The sequence below is a fragment of the Centruroides vittatus genome, unplaced genomic scaffold (assembly GCF_030686945.1).
Source record: "Centruroides vittatus isolate TY-2023 unplaced genomic scaffold, ASM3068694v2 contig_193, whole genome shotgun sequence".
Classification (NCBI taxonomy): Eukaryota; Metazoa; Arthropoda; class Arachnida; order Scorpiones; family Buthidae; genus Centruroides; species Centruroides vittatus.
The window spans coordinates 481,197-503,833 of NW_027121185.1; the positions used below are offsets into that span (position 1 = coordinate 481,197).

The window sequence follows — 22,637 nt, forward strand, 5'->3', positions numbered from 1 at the left end:
AACTGATTATGTGCGAAAAAATACATTATTAATATAGTATATTATTATATTCCATGTTGAATTTTTGTTAATGTTAAGCCTAATGAAAATTTTTATAATAATAATCGTGGGTATTGTATTGTTAAAAATTATACTTTAGAAGTTAATCTAGTATCAAAAACACGACACAGTCCGACTGGAATGCTTTCGGTTGATTGATGCTCTACTGTATTTGCCTATTTTCTCTTCTTGAAATATTGGTCATTGTAGCATCAAATTTAAAGTATTTGATATAATTTTTTTATTGAATTTTAGAAATTCTAGATAAAGTAAAGCCTTGAATGGGATACAAAATTATAACACTTGCTTAACTTATCCAGTTTACTATTCAAAAGCTCCAAATATGAAGTTTTGTCTACATGTAAATATTGGTAGTATGTAATGGGTATATTCTAATCTATGTAAAACAAGAAAAATAAACATATTTCAGTTAATTAAACTTAACGGATTCTCTAGTTACGAAGTTACGTCAACAAAATTCACCAGAGATCTCTTTAAGGAACTGCTAATTTCTCTGGTGGCTGCCGTTTTTCTGGGATTCGGTATACTGTTTCTTTTACTATGGGTCGGAATCTATGTATAGTAGGAGGTAAGAACTTTATACTTTCTAATTTGCCACGTTTTAATTAATAAATTGCTTGCCTTGTGACCGAAATTCTTTACGAGTTATTTTCTATTGTAGATGTTATCGTCACACAACTTTCCATCGATGCAGAGGACCATTTAGATTCTCGTTGAGTAATGTTTTTTATACCGTCATTGTGTAATGAGCAAGTTGTACAAATATATAATGTAAAAATGCTTGCGTGTATGTTTACATGCCTTATTTAAAACTGGCGTGCTAATGGTTACAGACAAAACACTTTAAAAATTTTATTTTCTTAGCCAGAAGCATAATTACACATTTCATTTACACTTTTATAATTGTAATTGCTAAATAAAACATTTCAAAGGTCAACAGGTTGCTTCTCGCAATAACTTAAATTGTTTTATTGCTCATTTCATTTGGGAAAAACAATAGGCATAAATTATTTTTAAGACATAACAATGTTTGCGCACCAGCTGCGGAAGATTAGTAGTTGATATGTGCAATTACAGTTGACAAATAGATCACAAAGCCTTTAAGCTGTACAGTCTCACTTTTTGTTGTTACATTTCAAATGGAACATCGTACATAAATATATAAGAAAACACAGTCTAAGTAACTCAATACAGGTTCAATAACAAAAGAAATTTATGCGGTTACGTTAAAATTTCACGACAAAATGCAATAAACTAACAAAACATAGAATAACTCCCCTAGCAAATCATGTTCCTTGCACGTAGCTTTGTCGATACCATTAAAGGTGATATCACATAGTTTGTAGTTGTACTTTGGAGAGGAAATATGAATATTCTGATAAATTTTGATATGTAGATTTGATTTCAATTTAGTTGTGTGTGGAAGAAAAATAAAATATACCACCCTTTGACGGTATTCTGCATAAGAATGCTAATGTGATAATGATTTCTTGAAGTTGCGGTGCTTTTTAAATATATCTTATTCTCGTTTTAATCGTGCAACGATATGTAAAATTTGCATCTGTAGATGTTTTATGAACATAAACTATATATATACAAAGAGATTTTTCTCTTTTCTGCAGCCCTATCTCACTGTAAATCGAATTACCGATCAATTTTGAGCAATCAACTTTTTCAAAATTCATTTTCTAATACTTACAAATATGCTAAAAGGTTAACAAGAATTGGAAGATATGTGTTAGAAATTTGTATAACCACTTTGTAAAACTTGGCATTTTTATCTCTGCTTCTCTGTTGTTAACTTTGCATTGCCGCAAAAATAAAACCAGTGTGTGTATGCCTCGTGAATATTCCTTTCCACTCCAAAATTTATGAGCATTAGTTAGTTAATGGGAGTGGAAATCGTTAAGAAACATATCTGTTATAAGCATAATATATATATATAAAATAAAATTTCATGTATACGTAATTTAACAGTGATATAAACAAATTTACAACATGACGTATTCCAGTAACTAGTTGCAGATTAACCACAAATGTCGCTACGGACTACCGGCTTTCACGTCTCACAACTATTTGCTTATCGACGATACGAAACCTGCCATAGTGAACCGAACGAAACAACGGTCGAAGAATCAAGCTACATTGCTAATTCTAAGGAGGCGACTTCTGGTCCCTCTGTATAACGAATAACATCTCTATATATTTCTCTAATTTTAAATATTGAAACAATGACATATACATGTATATATATATAGGTAGATCGGTAAGTGATCTTACTTATTGTCCGTTAAATAAACGTACTCTGCATATCGTTCGTATAAATAGTCTCTAATACACGAAACATTTGCATATATATCGAACGATATGATTCATTCCACGATGGTTTGAAATTTCTACAAACTGTGAATGATATATGTAAAACATCATAAAAATGGTAACAAATTTTTAATTACAAACGTATTAGACAGTTCCTTTTTATGTTTTCTCTAAGTATAACTTAATTCTGATTGAAAATTCTATTCTTGTAATAGTGTTTAGTTCCTATGTTACCATAAAAGTCAGTTTATAAAATATAAAAGTATCTGCATGACGTGTTAAGAATAGAATAATATCAAAAAAGTGTGATCGAAGGAAATGATCCAGATGGAATCTGTAATAAAAATTTCAATTTTTTTTTTTTTTTGATATGCTAATATATTTTTTAATGTCGAGTTCTTGAGACAGGTTTATTTTTTTCACTTTCTAATGGGATGCCAGAGCGCTACTGGCTTTCGAAGGGAGGACATCATCTGGTTCCAGTGCATCAGCGACTTGCCCGTACATTGCGATCCCACAAATATGTGACCGATGGAAGCCGACTTGCCCTGGCCAAAGTGTTCCACTACGGATAGACGTAACTGGATATTCTGCAAAAAGAGTGAAAATTTTAAGAAACTGCAAGTAGATTTGAATAGTAAAGAAATGGAGGTTCTACAACACTTGGTAGTCTTTATTAGTGTAAAGCTATTTTATGCTTCTAATTATTGTTGTACTGGCTATATATACTATACCAGGGTAAAATTTTGGTGCTGAATGAGGAGTTTGGACTCCTGGGTGACCAAAAATAGGAACCATATCTCTAATTGTGCCCTAGGAGAGAGAGAGAATATCTCGACTGGGCTGCTTTTTAAACATGCAAGATTTAATGGAGCATGCAGTGCAACTGCAATGGCATTTCTTATGCTTACAAGCTTTTCCATTTTACTAGAGATAACAAATCTAAAAGTCACCTGTTTTAGCTTTGAGAAATAGTTCCAGATTTTTTCACTTTTAAATTTTACCTCATTTTTGAGGGTCTTCAAAATTCCATATAGGCTGATTCTGGGGGTGGCTATAACTCAGAAATGATCATATGTAGACCATTGATTCCTTTGAATTTTTTTACTCCTATGGGCATTTTGTACAGCTCTGATAAGGTCCCAACTACCTCATTTATACTCTATACCAGTTACTTGGTGCAGATTAAGCAATACAAACCAAAGTGAAGATGGAGGTAGAGAGCTCTCCATCTCCTCCTATTCATTTTTCCGAGGATAGTGTAGGACTTACATTTCTGTATTGCTGATATAATAGCCTAGCTTATATAATCACCTGTAATTCAGAAGAGGGAACAGAAAATATCATGGCCTCGTTGAAAACTGGGTTATCGTCATCCTTTTTCAAAGATGTCTTCTTCTTACTTATCTTCTTTTCATTCTGTAGCAGGTACACTTTGATAAACATCTCTGCAAGAATAGAATAATATTAAATTGCATCAATAAATCATACTGGAACAGTTTGAACAATCTATTACCTTTATGTCTGTTATTTTCAGTCCATTGAACATTTCTAGCTTTCACGATCACAACTGTTAAACGTTCTGCTGTAGGTAAGTAACTAAGCGAGAACATGAGATCTCCCAAGGCATTTACCTGTAAGATCACAGACAGAAGTATCAGAAAAGAAGGAAATTTGGGAGTGCACGAGATAAAATTTCATTTACCTGATTTGAGTCCACAATGGTCAGCCTTGCACTGTACGGCTGTCGGAAGCCAATTTCGTGGTGATCCACCAGCTTAATCTCGCACTCTCCCAGCAAAGTATTGGAATATTTATCGCAGATGTATACATAAAAAACTACAGAATGGTTATGCAACTCTCCTTCTTTCACACCAAACAGAAATTTTTCGTTATATACAGGATTACGAGTGTTTATCTGCACCTGAATTTGACAAACAAGAAAACCATTTACAGAGAAATGGAAGTATTATGTAAATGTATGCAAATATTTGACATTAACGTTCTCATTTCATAATTTTTCATAGCATTAAGCTAGTGTAGAAATAACCAAAGTGATTTAGTTTTGATTGATCTGATGTCAGACACCAGCACACCACCTGCTATATAATGGGGCTTCGACTAATCTCGGTGAGTGATGATCCGGTCAGCCGAGTGCCAAGAAGTATCCAAGATTTCCGCGAGTGGTTTGACCCGAATAATTCTGAAGACATTGATTTGAAATGAAAGGGGATGTCCAAATAGCAGGAGAGGGGTACCTTGTTACTTCATTCTGATTAAACGGACAGAAATAGCAAGTTATCCTCTCCTACTAATCAGAAGGAGGATACCTTGCTGCTTCTGTTCATTTAATCAGCACAAAGTTTGGATTTGCTGGATTGGCCAGCTTGAGTGAGTAATGTCCATCTGTAATAAATTACAGTTAAGCATTCCCCCACAGCAGAGGGTATATATATAGCATATTGGTAAGACAACACACCGTAAAGTGATTTTTCACAAACAAAAGCAGTTCTGTGGATTAGAGTAAGTAGGTCAGAGGTGTGTCTTCCTAACAATGACAAAGGAATCCATCAAACTTCCACATACGTGGAAAACTTAAACCATAAACTAACGAGAAAAGTAGGAAATCTCGTGTGATTATCGAGTTATCTGTGTACGAATTTACGCTTAGATTGTTCATCAGGAAGCAAACTAACCGTTAAGAAAGTACTCTAAACAAGCAAATCTTCAGAATGGTAAAACCAGCAAATTAGAAAAAAAAAAGAATTAGAGTGGATAATTCGGAAGCCAAGCATTACATCTACCTAATCTCTTTTGTTTTTTCTATCTTGCTGGCCCAATGCCAGAGATCGAATTGCTTTCCTGTACATTTCTCTCTAAGCAACGGAAGAATTGGATGAAATTATCGCTAATTCAGTCTGAAGACACACACTTAAGAGCAAATTGGAAAGCAACTAATAAAAATACTCCATGCAGTTAATATCTGTCCAATTCTACATCCACTAGAAAAGGAAAACCCGAAGGAAGAAAACAAACAAAAAAATATATATATTGGAAATGTTAAGAGGAAGTCAAACTTTACGTCCTACTTCCACGCGGGGTTTTCCATTAATTATGGATGTGTAACGATGATACGTGAAATGTCGACTGGTGTGCCAATTATAGATCGCGCCTAGCTTGATGACACGTTGCAGAATGGGTCACTGGAAGGTGAAATATTCTTTAAAGGGCGACAAATATAGAACTGTGCCATACACTTACCCGTGTTTGCATGCTGACGGATTGATTAGGCATCAAACATACTCGAACGTAACTGTTGACTGGTAAATTAGGGTCTGGAACCACGAGTTCTTTTGCTTGTCGAACGTTGACCAGTAATTCTTCACTTTCACTGCAAGTATAACCGATAAGCACCACAACAGTGGCAGCGAAGTAAGCGAGGATGACGCGTACCTGTATTGGAGAACCACCTCCAGTTCTCCAAAATGTTCGGGAGAATCCAGCGCATCCAGAACCACTGACGTGTCCGAACTGACGCTATCGCAAGACATGGCCCTTCTGAGTCTAGAAGGGTAACCATCGCCTAGAAAAGATTAATAAATTTAAAGTTTTGCAGGTAACATCGTAACCCTTGTTTTCGGTATCGTCTTACCTAACAAGTCTTGCAGATCGAGGTCAAGGCTGAATCTTCTGTCCATGCTTGGAGTATCTCTCACCTTCTCGTTATCCCACGACCATTGTCTCGTTAGTGGTGTAACTGTCGTTTGGGTGGTGGATAATGGCGTCTCCTGTTTGGGAGGCGTGTTGGAGATCTCATTTCTGTAATGATCGTGACCGTCTAACGAAACTGTGCAACCCGAGTTGACCTGAAATTGGGATTGAATGTCACTAGTTTTTGACACAAGGATAAAGAATATTGATCGGAAGAGTCAGGGTTTACACTTGATACGATTGCGATGAACGATGGAAAATTTACGTCATCGCAGATCGTACTGGAAACTTATTACAACGCCATGTTGAAGTAATCATGGCTATCGTTGCGTTAAGTTTCGGGAACGGTGAAAATCTCATAATTATAGCGATTTTGCTGTCCATACTTACCACGTATCCGTTTAGAGAATTCTGATCGCTCTTCGCCAACTGCGCTTTCTCTTCTTTGTCACCTGTCAACCAGGCCACGATCCACGGTCGACCTCCTAGATGACGACACAGAGCGATCAACACGGCGGTTATCACGATGCTGACGGCCAGCAGCGTGGCAGCCACGGCCCAGTCCTGCATCTCGATTTGTTATCTGAAACGAAATACACTGTCTTTAGTGTATACATTTTTCTCCTATTCATCTAAAAATAACCACATAAGCGAACAGGCAACAAAGGCTGAAAAACTAGGCTCTCGATTGGATGATTTGAATTTAAAAAGACGCTCTTTGATATAGTCATTTCAAAGCAATCGATCTATCAAATTATTATTACGACGTCTATGACGTCACATTTCATTTCTTAAGGCTTTAAAAATTAGCAGGAAACTTAGTGTTGCCATCCTTTCAAGTTTGTTTATTATTCAAGGGTAATTTTAAGTGATAAATGGAGAAATTATAGAATAATTTTTTATCAGAAATATTGCGACTGAGTAGACAAAAACGTTGAATTTCAATACGATTTAGTTTTGTAAAATTTTGTTATCTTATTCGAGAATTCAAAAAATATTCGAGGTGGCAGTACATTTAAAAAGTTAGTCTGCTTTTTTGAATCAGTGTTGCCAGAAGAAATTAGAAAAAAATTCATTTTTAATAAGCAATTTTCTGGATGATAAGATATGACACGTTCGACGCGCAGCGGGGAATTAGTAAGTCATTTTAAAACAATTCGATCGACAAAGCGTAACACCGGTAAAATTTTAACCACTTCGAAATCGATCATTAAAAAAATAATAATAAAAAATTTGTTTATAACAACATAAAACTGCAAATTTATTTATCTAACGGTTCAAATTCGGTTACCGTAGTGACGTCCGCATCACTCCTAACGTTACCAGGGTAACACCAACGTCATTTGGTAAACGCAATACAGCACGACAATGAGCGCAATAAAGAATTTTTTTCGCCATTTTCTTTTCAATTATGAGGTTTCTTTTATAACCTCTTACGAAAGGCTGCGGTTTTCCCCCTCCAACATAAAATATTTACGCGTAACCCAATTTACATTATTTAATACCACGAAAATATCTACCCAAGGTTGGCAACACTTATTAAAATATTTTTAAAAAACAGATAGATTGAAGCTGTTTGTGGCATTTCGTTAAAACTTGTTAGTAAAATTGCGTGTTGGGTAACCGAAGCAAATTTTTATTTCGAAAAAGTTTTTGAGGATTGTTTTCTTTTGTTTATTGTCGTTCGTCACGCAATATATATATTATATATATATATATATATATATATATATCCAGAGTTTGTTATAAAACAAATACAGAGCTCTCAACCGCCCGCTTATGAGAGCGCTGGCCGTTGGCTGTTGTGTTCGACTTTTGTCTATTTTTCGCTGTTCTATACTATACTGTGTTAATATAACGAGCACAAAACAGACGTAATAAAGCTTTAACAATGTATTTTGGCTGTGATATGAGCTGCTTTCAGAAGTACAGCAAATACGAACAATTCCGTAATGAAGAACGTTCACAAAACTTGTTCTTGAACTTGCAAAGTTCTGTCTGTAAGGTCCTAGTGGTTCTAAGCGTGTTAATAGAACGTGGCATTTAAATTTTAAAATTTAAGCAGGATGTTCATAAAATCTGCTCTCTCAAGGTTCCTGAGCTAATCTAGAACGTCAGAAGCGTGTTAATGGCATGTGATATTTAATATACATGCAGACTATATGCGTACAATAAAAAATAGTGGACTGTAAGTTTACTGGAAACGTTTTTACTTGTCACTCGACATTAATAATTTTATTTGTAAGTCTGGCAGTTGCTAAGATAATAGGATTTTTATTGTAGATCGCGAGGTGATGGCGGCTAAGCCGATAAAACCTGGAAGAATCGTTATCCGCAACCATTTTTAACGTCTCTAATACAGTTTACACTCTACCTTCTGTCAGAAAAGTTTTTTCTATTGTATACAAGTATGCTTAAGGGCAATTTTCTGAAGGAAAATGACCAGTGGTGAATGTTCTTATTACTTCTATATTGAAATTTTGACTTATGTGCATACGTTATCAGAAATACCTGGTTTAAAAATGCTTCGCTTCACACGATGGCGGCCATTTTGTTACGTGAAGTATAAAAATTTCCATCATACGGAATAGTTTTGTTATATACTTTACATGTAACGCTTATAACTACATTACTCGAAATTTATCATCAGTTTAACGATTTGTAGAGTAAAAAGGTGGGTTTGAAAAACGAAAAGTAACTCTCAAAGAAAGTTTACTAATGTTTACAAATGGTCAAGAGAAAGTCGAATCGAGTTACGTTTCGTGATGAGAACAATTGTTATCCTCAGGCTTTTCAAACGAACGTAAACAAATATAGTAATTAGGTGCATTGGTATAGTTTTCTGAATGTATAAGCTAGCTAATGGGATGCACTTTTGTGTACAAGCTTTAATTACGGAGTGAAATTACATAAACTCGTCAGGTGCCAAGCAGATGAGGCCACGAATAGGTCAGTCAACTTTGATAATTTATCAACCCATTCACCGTAAACTGTATAGTAGATGTATTCTCAGCTGATGAAAGCAAGGAAATCGATGAGAATAAGGTGGATAATTTCAACCAAACACACATAGACACATCTCGTCAAATATTTACAAGAAATATTTGCTAAGTGAGTACTCACTGTAATGGATACGTGTCAAACGAAATTACCTCCTACCGTGTCAGGTGTAAAGATTTTAACAAACTAACCATCTCTGGGGTATTTAAAAATTAATTTAACTCCCAGCACGATCCATTTAAAAAATTTATTTGTAGCTGCCCCTCTAGGGACATAAAGAGAAAGGAAAATCCTTCGAGTTTTGTAATATGTGAAGAAGCCAAATGGGAATTTTACTACTCGATAATACTGGTAAACAGAAGATAGTAAAGAAACTCATCAAAAATCACTTTAAGAACAGGGGGTAGGAAAATATAAAAGCACTGAAAGCACATCCGGATGTGCGAGATGATGTAAGGGACGGTCCTAGAATAATGCCGGACGTTTACTACAGTTTTAATAAATGATAAAGGCTTACAGAGTATATAAATCGTTGTTTTTATCTAGATTTTAATGGATACTTTGGCGGTAAAATAAGAAATATTGATATTATAAAAATAGGTCATTGTGTACGATAAGGTTGAATTGGTACGACACAGTCACGTGTCGTTTCTCACCAAATATTGATTTTTGAAGATCTTTTAAAGTGTTTTCTGCACAAATACACAAATACAGTCCAATTTTTCTTTTTGACAAGTTTTTCTTCTTTTTACTTTAATTAAATTCGAAAATAATCGCTTTAGTATTATACAAAGCTTCAATTACAGAAAAAAAAGAGGCGAATAATACGTGTTTGAAATCGATAAATATATATTAAATAAAATGATCAATTTCGTTTCTGTGTTATCCAATACGAAACGATTATTATTCAAAATTTAAAACAAGTCAAGTTTATTGGCTAATTTGAAAAGTTAAAAATTTTATTTCGTAATAATATATCGGCAGCTTATTGGATATATTTTAAATAACGTCACTTAATTTTAAATTCAAATCAATCAATAGAAAAACTAATTGAGTATTTCTTCTTTCTCCCCCTCGCGGAGCTTAACGAATAATTTTGAATATTTTATTACTTTTTTTAATGAAGTGAATTTTAATAAAAATTAAATTTAAAAAAATGCTTATTTAAAGTCGTAAATAATTAAAGATATTTAATTAAATTATTCTGTCATTTGGTGATGACATCAGAAAGTATTTTATACGATATCATAACTGATAATAGGGAATTCCCAGACATCAAATTATTTTTTCACAGCATCATTTTTATTATTTTTTTTAACAGGAAGAATTCCCAAACTGTCATAAAACAACAAATAACTGCGAAAGAAAAATTCGAACATTTAAAATTACTAAAGTAAAACGTCATTGGTTAGATTTAAATTGCGACATCTCATACATTAATTATTAGCTTATTGGTTAATTTTAAATTCTATTTATTACAAGACGGAAGAACGTATGTAGGGAGTTTGGTCAATCGATTTAGGGGGGAAACAAAAGCTAATTTAACTAAATTTGATATAAAGTTAAATTTCTAAAACAATTGGCACGAGATTGCATTTAGAGAAAATTACAACACGTCGAACGGAAACGGTGGGCGAAAATGCATTTACCGGTATTTTATCTGTTTTGTGACAGAAGGAACGTGTAGAAATTAACATTTTTAAGAAAATCGCACGACCTTTAGGTGACAAATAAATTTAAAATAAATCTTATATAAACAGCACAAACTTTCTTCAATTTGCATACATTTCCGTAGCTGATGACGTCAAGAAAACTTAATTCTTTTCTTATTATAATACTATAATTGGCTTAAATTTTCCTTGATGAGTTTTTATTGCAAATAATAATAATAATAATAATTAATCTACGAAAGGCGCAGTTTAATAAGCTGATTTTCTATCTATCCTAATTAAAATAACTTTTGCTTCTTATTCTGCTCTTTAATGAAAGAGAAAAAGGAATTTAATGATGGAATTACTCCAAAGAAACTTTCTACACTTTCGAGTGTTGCCAAATTGAACGATATTTTTTTTTTAATGTTCTTTTACACTAGAAACATTAGAAACAGGATTTTAATCATACTAAAAAGACGAACTAAATTAATTAAATCAAGCCATTGTTTCAAAGCATTTCTCGTTTGATATGTGACTTAAACATTACATAACAGTATTTACTCTCAATTATTCTAACCCCCACTTCCAACGTTTATTTTGACTGACATCTCCCTATCAACTCGATTTATCAAACTAATGACCTGGCGATCTCATTAATTAAAATTTTGCTTTATTATCGCGACAATAAAGCGTGATTTATCGCATGTTTTTCAAAGATTTTCGTGTTTTCTAATCATTTACTACGGCATCAAATAACCAAACCCGATAGGTCAATTAATTTCAAAAATTCAAATCTACAACGTGCTATTGGTTAATAGCTAATGCGATTTTTGAATTCCAGCAGTTTAATTGGTCAATTTGTTTTTAAATTTTATGAAGCGTAAAACCATGCTGTAAATTATTCATTTTAATTATTATGATGTTAAGAATTAGTTTTTAAGGTTTAATTAATATTATAGCAGCATTAACCTATGGTTATTATTTAAAAAATTTACACACAAATTTTTAATTGTTTGCAAAAAGTGAGACTTTTCAGACAATGTGTAGTAAAAATTTACTAAATTATGTATACTTTATTCATAAATTATATCTTCGTTATATAACTTTTATAGCCATGTACTACGACTACAACACAAACAAAGTACACGAAGAAATTCTTATACGGTAACATGAACCACTCATAAATTATTCTGACGATATTTTTATTTTATAAATAATATTTAAAATTTAAAGTTTATCATAACAAAACCATAAAAATTTAAATAAATATCAAAGAGTTACATAAATACAGGCTTCATTTAAAATATTGCATTTTATTGACAAATACTTTAGACATAATAGAATTCAAATTACAGTTTGATCTTATTGGCTAAAATTTTGAATTTTAAATTTAAATTGGTTAATCAGTAATGTTTTATTGGCTAATACAGCGCTTACGTTTTATAATTTAAATTTTATTGGATAAATGTTTTTTTCAAACTAGCGACATCTACAATTATTTTTTCTGGAACTAAAAGTTATCATTATTTTAAAGAAATGTATTTTTATAATAAATCTTTTACGTAACTTAATTTAGAAAGTATTTTTCCCCCCTCAATTTTAAAGAAATAATTTTAAAATTTCATGGAATGAAATATGCATTACGCTTACATTTCGCAACGAATCTAATTCTATTGGTTAAAAGATATTTTACGTAATTTGCAGGTCGGAAGATTATTGGCTGCATTCAAAAAACGAGATCGTGACGTGTATTAAACGGCACGAATTATTGGAGGAAAGATATTTTGAATTTCAAACTGGCATTTTAAAGTTACTTCTACACGAATTCTGCGGCGATAAATAATGGTTACTTCCGTTCAACTAATATTTTTATAGTAAAGTAATTTTCTGACTGGGCAGGCATTCTACGAGTTTGAATTAAAGATCTTTACGAACGTGACATTTTCCTTTATTGAATTTCGCAAGACAGTCACGTACTGTACTATACAGTACATCATTATATATATGTATATATTCGTGATGTATAGAAATGCAATAGACAAACTGGACTTTTAACGTAGTTTTAGAGCTTAAAATATATCTGAAGGATGCAATTTGGTATTTGGTATCACGGGAGCATAACTAATTGCATAAATTTTCTGCCAATACCGCTGCAGAAACAATAACAAAAGCATATTGTGACCCGATGCCATAAATCCGGATGCACACTCTAGTTGCAGGAAAATCGATATTTTTTCTGATTATACATTGTATTAAACCAATAAAACTCCCGAAAATGTAAAATGTAATAATAATAATAATAATGCCACCGCAAAATAATAAAATAAACAAAACTTTAATAAAAATTGCTTAACGACGTTGTAAAGCAGTCAGAGCAAAATTTATGGGATCGATACGAAAAATTACTTGCAGATAGCGTAGGAAATTCAATAGAAAATCAATGAGATTGAAGCGGTGCATGAAGAATAATGAAGTCCTACTATCAAATGATGCGCGCATATATTTAAAGCCGTTTATTTCTTTTTCATTTAAATATTTTACACATCCATCTATTTTATCTTAATCAAACAACCGTACACAGAAAAGTTTCTTAGAAATATGTAAATTAGTTAATAAATTAGTTGAAAAATGAATAATTACGAGTTACGTCGAATTTATGCATTTTCAACCCATTAATTCGCTTCAAAATACGTACACTTCAGTATATAAATATATATTAAGTAACCTAGAAGTTGATTTAAGTAAAATTCCACCGTAAGAACGGAAAAAATCCTTCGAAAAAGTCAAAATAATTAACCTACTCCCAACCGATCATACTTTAATTTAACGCAATTTATTTAATAAAAAAATTTTTTTATCCCGTAACAAATTTGCATAATTGCTCTATTACCGATATAATTGCACGGGGAGAAACTATTTCCCTACATATCCAGATATTTTTAACTTCATCTTTACATAACACGATCTCTCCGGATTGTAATTATGGTTGCGTGAATGTGCGGTGCAAGAAAATTTGCATATCGAGTCACACAATCGTCACTCAGCATCAGATTTATATCATTTTCGTGATCGAGTTTTCTCATTTAGCATATACAAGACTCGTACCAAGATAATCTGACCAATATTCCAATTGTTATATTCTAACTCAAAAAAAAAACCTAAGCAAACCATTTCCGTTCTTGTAAATTTATGAAAAGATCTACACAAACCTTCGGCTTCAACCTGTCATAGCGCTCAGCAAGAAGTTGCTTACTATAATTCAAGTTAAATGTGTGTTCCTACTCTAAGGACGAAAAGGGCAATTGCGCCAACGGGGAGCCCAAACAATCTTTTATAAGAAAATATTTCCCTCGAAGAAAAATGTGCGAAGTCATCACCGCATATGGGGCTCCCTAATTCAACTTTGCCCTGGCTCCATGAAGCAATAACGCCAGTGGCGTAGCGAACATAACTGGCGCCCGGGGCACGACACTTTATTGGCGCCCCCTCTCTCCTCTCCAGAAACAGTTTGTCTTGGAGACCACTTGGGCACCCCTCTGCGAGTGGCGCCAGGTGCATGATAGACCGACCCCCTTGCACCCCCTCGCTACGCCACTGAATAATGCGCTACTGTGTGCTGTACGATACAGACTCGTACTGTGGAGCGAAACATAATAAACAATAAATTATTTATAACTGTTCCGAATTTTTATCATATTGGCCTGCTTTTATTAACGTTATGAGCTATTACATAATCTATAATAAGCCCCTAAAAATCCTACCAGTAATGTCTGACTGTCATGGCGCCCAGACAATGGTGGTTTCCTTCTCAGATTGTTTCAAGAAACCAATTTTATGAATGTATCAAAGTTTAAGAATCCTCATAAAATCCTCCTACAGAACAAGTCAAAGTTCCTTTGTACAGCGATAAGAGAAGTAAGATAAAGTGGCATGATCCTTTCATCTTTTGTTTTCAGTATCGAGATGCAGTGATCAACAGTGATTCTTATTGGGATTAAGAAAGGCAATTTTATGATTTTCTATAGGCTCTCCGCTTTGAAATGCCACAAATAAACCCAATCTTGTAAAGTAAAAAAGAATCAAGCTTTGTTTCCTTGCTTAAACTGTCATGGTGGCTGTCTTTAAAAAAATCCAAAGTTTTATATTTCTTTTGCAGCTGGAGAGGCGTATGCTCGAAATAACCACCAAAATTTGCATGCAACTTACCTGCGAATTAATCTAATTCCGCGTGAACAGAAATTTGCGGGTTCGATCACGATAATTGAGATTTATCGAACAGTTGTGAACGTGTAAATTAGGAAGCATATCACGTGACCCGAACACTATCATTTCCGGTTAAATCACACGACCGTTTGACTGATTATGCGTACGAAACAGACGTTAGCTACGGCAGCGAATGCTTTCATCTTATACTGAATACTTTTAACTTTTCTTCGTTAAATCCGAGGATGTGACTTTCAAGAGTTTTCAATTCTTCTAAGGTTAACTTTTATCAAAAATTTCAACGTTTTAAGCATGCACAAAAGACTTGAAGTTTAGCGAAAGATTAAGTTAATCCTATCGCGTAAAAGATTAAACCCACACTAATCGGATTTTCCTTTAGTTTAGCCTTCAAAACTATTCAAGCACGGTACGTTAAGATTTCATGTTTAATCGCTCGAATTAATAGATTTTTCCAAGTTAATAATCGATTTCTCCCAAGATATCGTCGATTGGATAATTTAAAATAAGCTCGAGATCATCAAAAACAGTTTATTGGACGATTTTACGAAAATTCGCATACGTAACGACTTATTTCGAATCTGATTGGTTATCGATTTCGAATTTGAATTTAAATTAAGTACACGGCAATGTGATTTTATACCGATCGGATTATCATTTATTTTTGCCATTAAAATATTCAAGCACGTTTTTTTCTCAAATTATTCAATTTTTCCTAAGAAATAACCGATTTTTTCGAAGATATTTTAAATTATCCGATCGGCGACAAGCTTTAAATCAGGAAAGCAACCTTATTGGACGATTTTACGAAAATTAAGTTACGTAACGACTTATTTCGAATCTGATTGGTTTTTCGAATTCAAATTCGAAATCGATAACCAATCAAATCGATTTCGTTTAAAAAAACTCGTCAATTTCGTTTCCACACGTCAATCAAATTAACAACCGTTTTAAGAGCGAAACAATTTCGAAAATTTATAAATTATTAATAAAAATTCAATCAATCAAGACGGAATTTATAAGAAGTATTAAAAATTAATTTTTTCCGAAGGAGAAAAAATGATTTCCGCATTTAAAATTAGTAAATGCAGCTGCCAGTTTAATTTTAAGCATGGTCGGCTTCATAAACTGATGCGGAAAATCCATATATTTCTATCGTTTATTCTCTTCTTGACGGATGGTGATCCTCGTAAGGTTGACCCAATTCCCTTTCCTTCCATCACGAGATCGAATTACGCACGTCCTGCTAAACTTCTATAGTAACAGCATGGAAGGAGCAAGCTCTTCTACCTGCAAGATGACGTTGTAGTACGCATTTTCGCTAACACAAGAAAGAAAATCGTCTTGCTCCAATGAAAAACTATCGTATTACATACAAATTAGCTGTCTGAATGAGTTTCCACGTGTTCCAATTGGATTACGAGTGACATCCTCCTTCTGTAACACCTACATCAATTCATTGAAGAATTTTACGTAGACACACACCAGGACATTTGAGAAACTAACATTGTTACTATAGTAACATTGACGTTAATTGTTAATTTTAGTAAATAACTCAGAAAATTCGATATTTCTCTTGAAAGTGCTGGAAGTTTCTTTTTGATTCCTGTGCCTGGTGTTACTATAGCAGCATCGATATTATACCCGTTAACTAGAAAAGTCATTAAAGAAGTGTTTTACTCATTCGTTACGCTACGAAAGGATTTAAAAATCCAGCAACGAGTTGCGTAACTTTTCTGGAAAACAGTTAAAATTGCGTGTGGTGCCATCTGTTACGAGATTTTATTATAAAATTCAAAAAGCTTAATTCTGAGGATAGCGGACGGGTTTTATAAAGAATTGTAAAATGCTAATAACGAGTAAAATCTTCATTAAGTGCGACCCTACTCGAGATATGATATCAGACCCCTTTCTATCTCTCCATCCCCTTGATCTTTAACCACCAAAATTTAACAGATTCGATCCACTTAATACACAAACCTCCCTGCAAAATTTCAGAAATTTTCGACAATACACGGGAGTTATTAAGCTTCAAAGTGGGTGAACAAATTCGTGCCCCCCACACACTGACATCCACATAAACCCCCCTAATTTTTTTTTTGCATTTCTCGACCTTTCAAGGCCCAGAGTCCAAAAATAAAAAAATGACCTCCCATTCATTTTTACGACAGATTTTTCTCTGTTACGTAGAACAGAGGGAAAGAGTAGTGTTCATCTCTATCTACGTAAGTTATATATTTTTAACAATCCTAATTGGTTTATCTTATCGCAAGATTACTGTATTAATCCAATAAGCGATCATGTTTTATTCATAGTCGACTGCTGCCAAAGTAACAATTACAAGTGTCTGATCGTCATTAGAAAACAGGGAGGAGAATTAGAATTCATCAAAAGGCATTAATTAGTAAGAACTTACAGATTAATGCCCCTTAGTAACAATAAACCATAGATTTAAATGGTTAATTTAGATAAGGTTTAGTCATAAAAGTGGCAAAGATTCTATCGGAAATATGTTTAGAAAGGTTTAAATTCCCTATTATTCTACAAATTGATACTACTTTCTAAGATCTTGTTACTCTAATAGCTTTATTCCATTGGTAACAAGATTTTTATCCTTGATTTAACTGTAAAATTGTTATTTAAGTTGATCAAATTTTGCTAATTTCCTTTCTTTTACTATAACAGCCCACGCATTACATTGGAAGAGACCGTTCAAGTCTCTTCCCATTCATCAGAAATCAAGGTTAACCCCCACTCCTTAATTATTTACACTACTATAACACTAGGCATTAACACTACAACAGCATCTGCCTACTGTTAATGCCTATTTTATAAGTTTGTGAGGCATTAACACTACAGCAGCATCGACTGCTGTAGTATTAATGCCTCACAACTCAAACTTGCAAAATATTGAATGAATCGTACAAACGAGACACTAAACAGAAGCATACTTTGCTAAAGTACACAGCAAATGCTAATACAGTTTAAAAATAATACAGAAATTTCACTTTTGTTACGCTACACAACGTTAAAATTTACAGGTTGGAAGCAATTTTATCGGAGAAAAAGAAAAGGATTTAGACATTAGAAGCTGCAGCAGCTGGAGTTTGTTACTATAGCAGCGATCGTTTGGATAAAACTAGGATTTTTCCAGGACCCTTTTCCCCCCCGATAAGAGACGATCTCACAAAACGTCACACTCGTATCTTGTATCTGCAACAATTTTATAGTGTTTGGAAGCAATTTTACTGAAGAAAAATCCATTCTAACTTGCAACAGCTGTGCGGTTACTATAGCAGCATTGGTGCTGACGTAAGATGATGGAAGAAAAAACGAGAGAAAATAACCCGACTTTCACGTTATGCAAGGGACTGCACGCTTATAAACTGAGGCTCTCTTCCCCTCCCAACACTTCGAAATTCCCTCGATACTATTGTAGCATGATATATTTTTACGGTTAAGAAGTTTACGTATTTTATGTACGACCGTCTTGAGAATTGAAGAACGGGCGTGATATACGTTAACGATTATTTTTCACTATGCAAAAGGTCACTCGAGTGACGTTTGTGACGTCATTAAGAGTCGGGCCGAAAGAAGAGAGCTATTTTTCAGCCATTGCAAAGCGCTCGCCAGGGTGGAAAAACATAAATTTTCCGGCTCGTCTAGCGAAGTTTAAACAACAAAAATGGTTTCGATTAGTTTCCAATTTCTCCCGAAAAATTTGCTCTCTTTATCATTTTATAAAGTCGATTCCGCAGCGTAAAAGGCTCGATTACTCGATTTCGAGTAAGTAATCGATTAGTCGGTGAGAAATCGATTTTTTCCCCCTAAAAATTCAGTAATTTTCATATTTTAAATCGATTTCGCGGCAAAAGGATTCTTCAATTACAGATTAGAAATCGATTTCTCACACAGAAAAAAAAGGTAATCAAATGGAGAAATCAAAAATATAAAAGCCGCTATTTTTAGAAAACGGAGGGAAAAATGGCGGAAAAGTAAAGCAAAAATAATGTTCAACCAATCGATTTTCTTTTATATTATTAAAATGGTAAATTTAACCGAATACAGTTCACGGTACGTTGCTATTTTTATTTTTATATAAATGCTATTTTAATAATAATAATAATTCGGATGGCAGCACTGACGTCTGATAAATTTATACGATGGCCGTAAACACAGTTATTGTTACTATAAATAGCCACCTTCCTGAATTTTAACTGAAAGCAAGAGTAATCTGTACTTAGTGCTCGACCACTAAGTACTGTACAGATTAGAAAGGGAATTAAATAAATTAATAATCGATTATTATAATTATTAAATCTATTTGTAATTACGAAGACTGGACACGCCACGTTTTAGCCATCGACTCTACCAAGTTGGCGTGATCAAAAATCGATTTCTTTGAATTAATCGATTTTATGTATCGATTTCAGTTTAGTAATCGATTTCTCGCGGATAATCAATTATGCGCACGAGAGATAATGATTAATTTCGCTTAAGAAATCGATTTTACGCTTGATTTCCTTCTAGAAAAATGTATTTTTCAAGAATAAAATCGTCAATTGCGTGTAACAGCGTGTTTTTGAAGAAATAACTTCGAAAACACATGATTAAGCAGGTTACATTGATAAATTACACGCCGGCAAATGAACGTTGCGAGTGTAATCAATCAAATTCTCTAGTTTTAAACGTGTAATCGAGTTTTAAGAGCTCAATTACACGTTTTGATACACACTTTGTAGGCATAGTTAAACGGATACCAGTTAATAAAACGATTCCTCGAGCATAAACGACCAATTACAAGAGTGTAAATCAAATACTAAATTATTTTTCGATCAGTAATTTAATCGAAAGGATGGCTATAAATTAATTTATAACGGCAGAAGCGTGTTTAATTGGCGAATTACACGTTAACGAAGCAATTTTACGGCGGGATCGATCAAAAGCGATCAATTAAGAAGGATAATCAATTACAACACGAGTAATTTTCATAGTTAATTTTTTTCGCGTGTTTTGGTAATTTATACGTTTAGATACCAAATTGTCGGTCGTACAGACACATCGCAATATCATCTTTTTATAATTTTCGAGGATAAACAATCAAATTTAGGCACTTAAAAATCGATTTTTAAGCGTAAATGATTGGAATTTTCTCAATCGATCGATAACTTTCCTGGCTTTTAAAGTTGCAATCGAGTACACAAATCCAATTACTCAAATCGACATCGTGTAATTAATCGATTAGCAGTCGGTAAAATCGATTTTCTCGAACGATAAATCAATTGTCCCTTCACGAACAGATCCGAACAACTGTCACTTCCACGATTTCAGAACGTGTAACTCGGCGTGACTACTAACTTTGCACGTTGAAAAATCGATTTGAGAAAGAATAAATCTTCAATTACACTTAAAAATCGATTGCTTAAGCAAATTTGACAATTTATTAGTTAATAAAATCGATTTTTTAGAATGTTAACAGCCGATTTCAAGTTAATAAATCAATTTTCTAGTGCGTGAACGATCCTTTACAAATCGATTTGTCAAGAATAAATGATCAATTACACTAAATAAATCGATTCATGAAGCATAAAAATGATCGATTATTTTTAAGTCATCAATTACACTTTCGATGATGATAATCGATTTGAAATGGCCGCGTAACGTCACACGAAACTGATTTAAATAAATGGACACGTTTCTTTAAATTTAAATATTTTATGAATAAGCCAGATTTATTTCTCGTGTTCACTATGGGATCAATATACGAGAATTAAATCCCAAAATTAATCGAATCACGTGACGATTAAGAAACCATTATTTAAAATTTTAAAATTCAATTTTGACGTAACAAACGTCTCGTGTGTGTTGTGTGACGTACGGCTTTAGTAGTGTTTTTTTTTTATCTCGTGACCAGCCTGTTAAGGTCTCGCCGTGTTGTTATTGTGGGAGGAAATTTAACCATTAAAGTTTTCCCCTAATTTACATAAATTTTAGTAAATTATTAAACGAAAACTTACCGACTTTACGCTTGTACAGTGGTGAGACGAGGAGGATGCTGCTGTGTTAAGGGTGAAGTTAATGGAAGCATCTCTTCACCGAGGTTCGTGTGTGTAAAGTACGAGAGCGTTGTGTTCCTCCGTCCAACAACACCACGATTCGGCCATCGATCGGCGCGCCCTCGCGACAGAACGGTAGAAAGGAGAATTAATTGATACTCTAGAACAGGGGTGGCCAACTTTTGTGCACATAAGATGTACTTTTTATCGTAAAAATGCGTCGCGATCGACTTGTTGTCATAGGCATAGTCTAAGTGAGGAGGGGAAGTGTGAAATACATACTATGTTTATACACTGTTTCAGTACGAAGTGCACTCATTGCTTATGAGTCGAGTCATAACTGCATGCATACAGTTGCGTTCGGTTACAAATATAATACATTAAGTCAAGACATCGCCAGCGATCGACCAAAATTGGCATGGCGATCGACTTGTTGGCCACCCCTGCTCTAGAACACTTCACTCACGTGACCAATGCTTATAGGGTAATAAAGCGGGACGTTTGGCTTTCTGTGGGATGATTTAATGAGGTTATTACGCCGTTGATTGTGTTAATAACTCAATTGCTCGTTTGTGAAGTTGCAATAACAATTTATGCTGCGAAATTATTATTAATTAGCTCTAGAAAATCGCTCGTATTTGGAATTCCTGAAAGATTTATCGATCTAGCAAGGGAATAAGTTCGTTAATTATTGAGTTTCTCCGATAGAAGCACGTAGAAAAGCACTTTGCTGGCTACTTTCGGCTCGGCAATTGATTTTCGTCTCATCTCTATGGTTTCGAGGGATGCAGGAGGGGCCATTAAGATGGGTTTAGAAAAATTCAAAATCAATTTTGGTGGAGGAATCTAAAATTGGGCTTCGTTCCACACTCCCCACCATCAAAACGACACAGAGAACGAATTTTGTTTGGTTTCACCTTAAGGGGTTGGATAGTGCTGGATTTATAAATGGGCCCGGTCTAGGGAGCCAAATTTGACAGAAATATGCACGTAGTTTCCAGGAAGCGCAATGCTGATTTATTTTTTTTTATGCAGCTTGTATTAACTACCTCCTTTAGTTAGAAAGTTGGTGAATACTTGAGTGACACTTCGCTTTATTCGTAACTCCTGCACCGTTTAATATTTAATTTACGTAATTATATCGGTGTGGCAGGTGCATTGGTGCAAATTTGCTACCTGGTGGTCGACTAAATTTGAATTACTTTAATCAATTTTTCAAATTCCCAATCATATCTGTAGAATCCGGATAAATGTGGCTTACTGGCACAGGAGCCTAGTAAGCAGTTAGTTTCAACCTACTTGTATTTAGGATTCTAGGCACTCTGGGGACAGTACACTTTGGAATTCCTCCTACTAGGCTTCTAGACAATAGCAGAGGTGCCATAGCCTGCTGGAACCAGTGTCTAGAATCCTAAATGCCAGAGTTTAGGATGTATTTTTCTTTAGCAAAACTAAAAATTTGCAAGTAAACAACTAAAACTGGATTGCCGGATCACTTCTTACCGCTCTTTTGCCACAACACCGAGAACAAGGTAAAGAAAAACTTACTTTATAACCCTGTTTAATCCTGATCTATATCTGACATTTGCATGTATTCAAACAAGTCTCTTAATTAAAT

The 22,637-nt window shown here is 33.9% G+C and overlaps 1 protein-coding gene across 1 annotated transcript; it reads right to left on the reverse strand.

Annotated features, from left to right (window-relative positions):
• Positions 1-887: 887 nt before the first annotated feature.
• Positions 888-21,143, reverse strand: LOC136970380 (synaptotagmin-12-like). Its single transcript, XM_067264818.1, has 9 exons — positions 20,981-21,143; positions 6,481-6,673; positions 6,032-6,245; positions 5,833-5,962; positions 5,641-5,770; positions 4,085-4,303; positions 3,896-4,013; positions 3,694-3,827; positions 888-2,969 (listed from the first exon to the last, which is right to left on the reverse strand). Exons 2-9 carry the CDS (start codon positions 6,658-6,660, stop codon positions 2,799-2,801), a joined length of 1,296 nt encoding a protein of 431 aa, XP_067120919.1. The 5' UTR covers positions 6,661-6,673; positions 20,981-21,143; the 3' UTR covers positions 888-2,798.
• Positions 21,144-22,637: the final 1,494 nt, after the last annotated feature.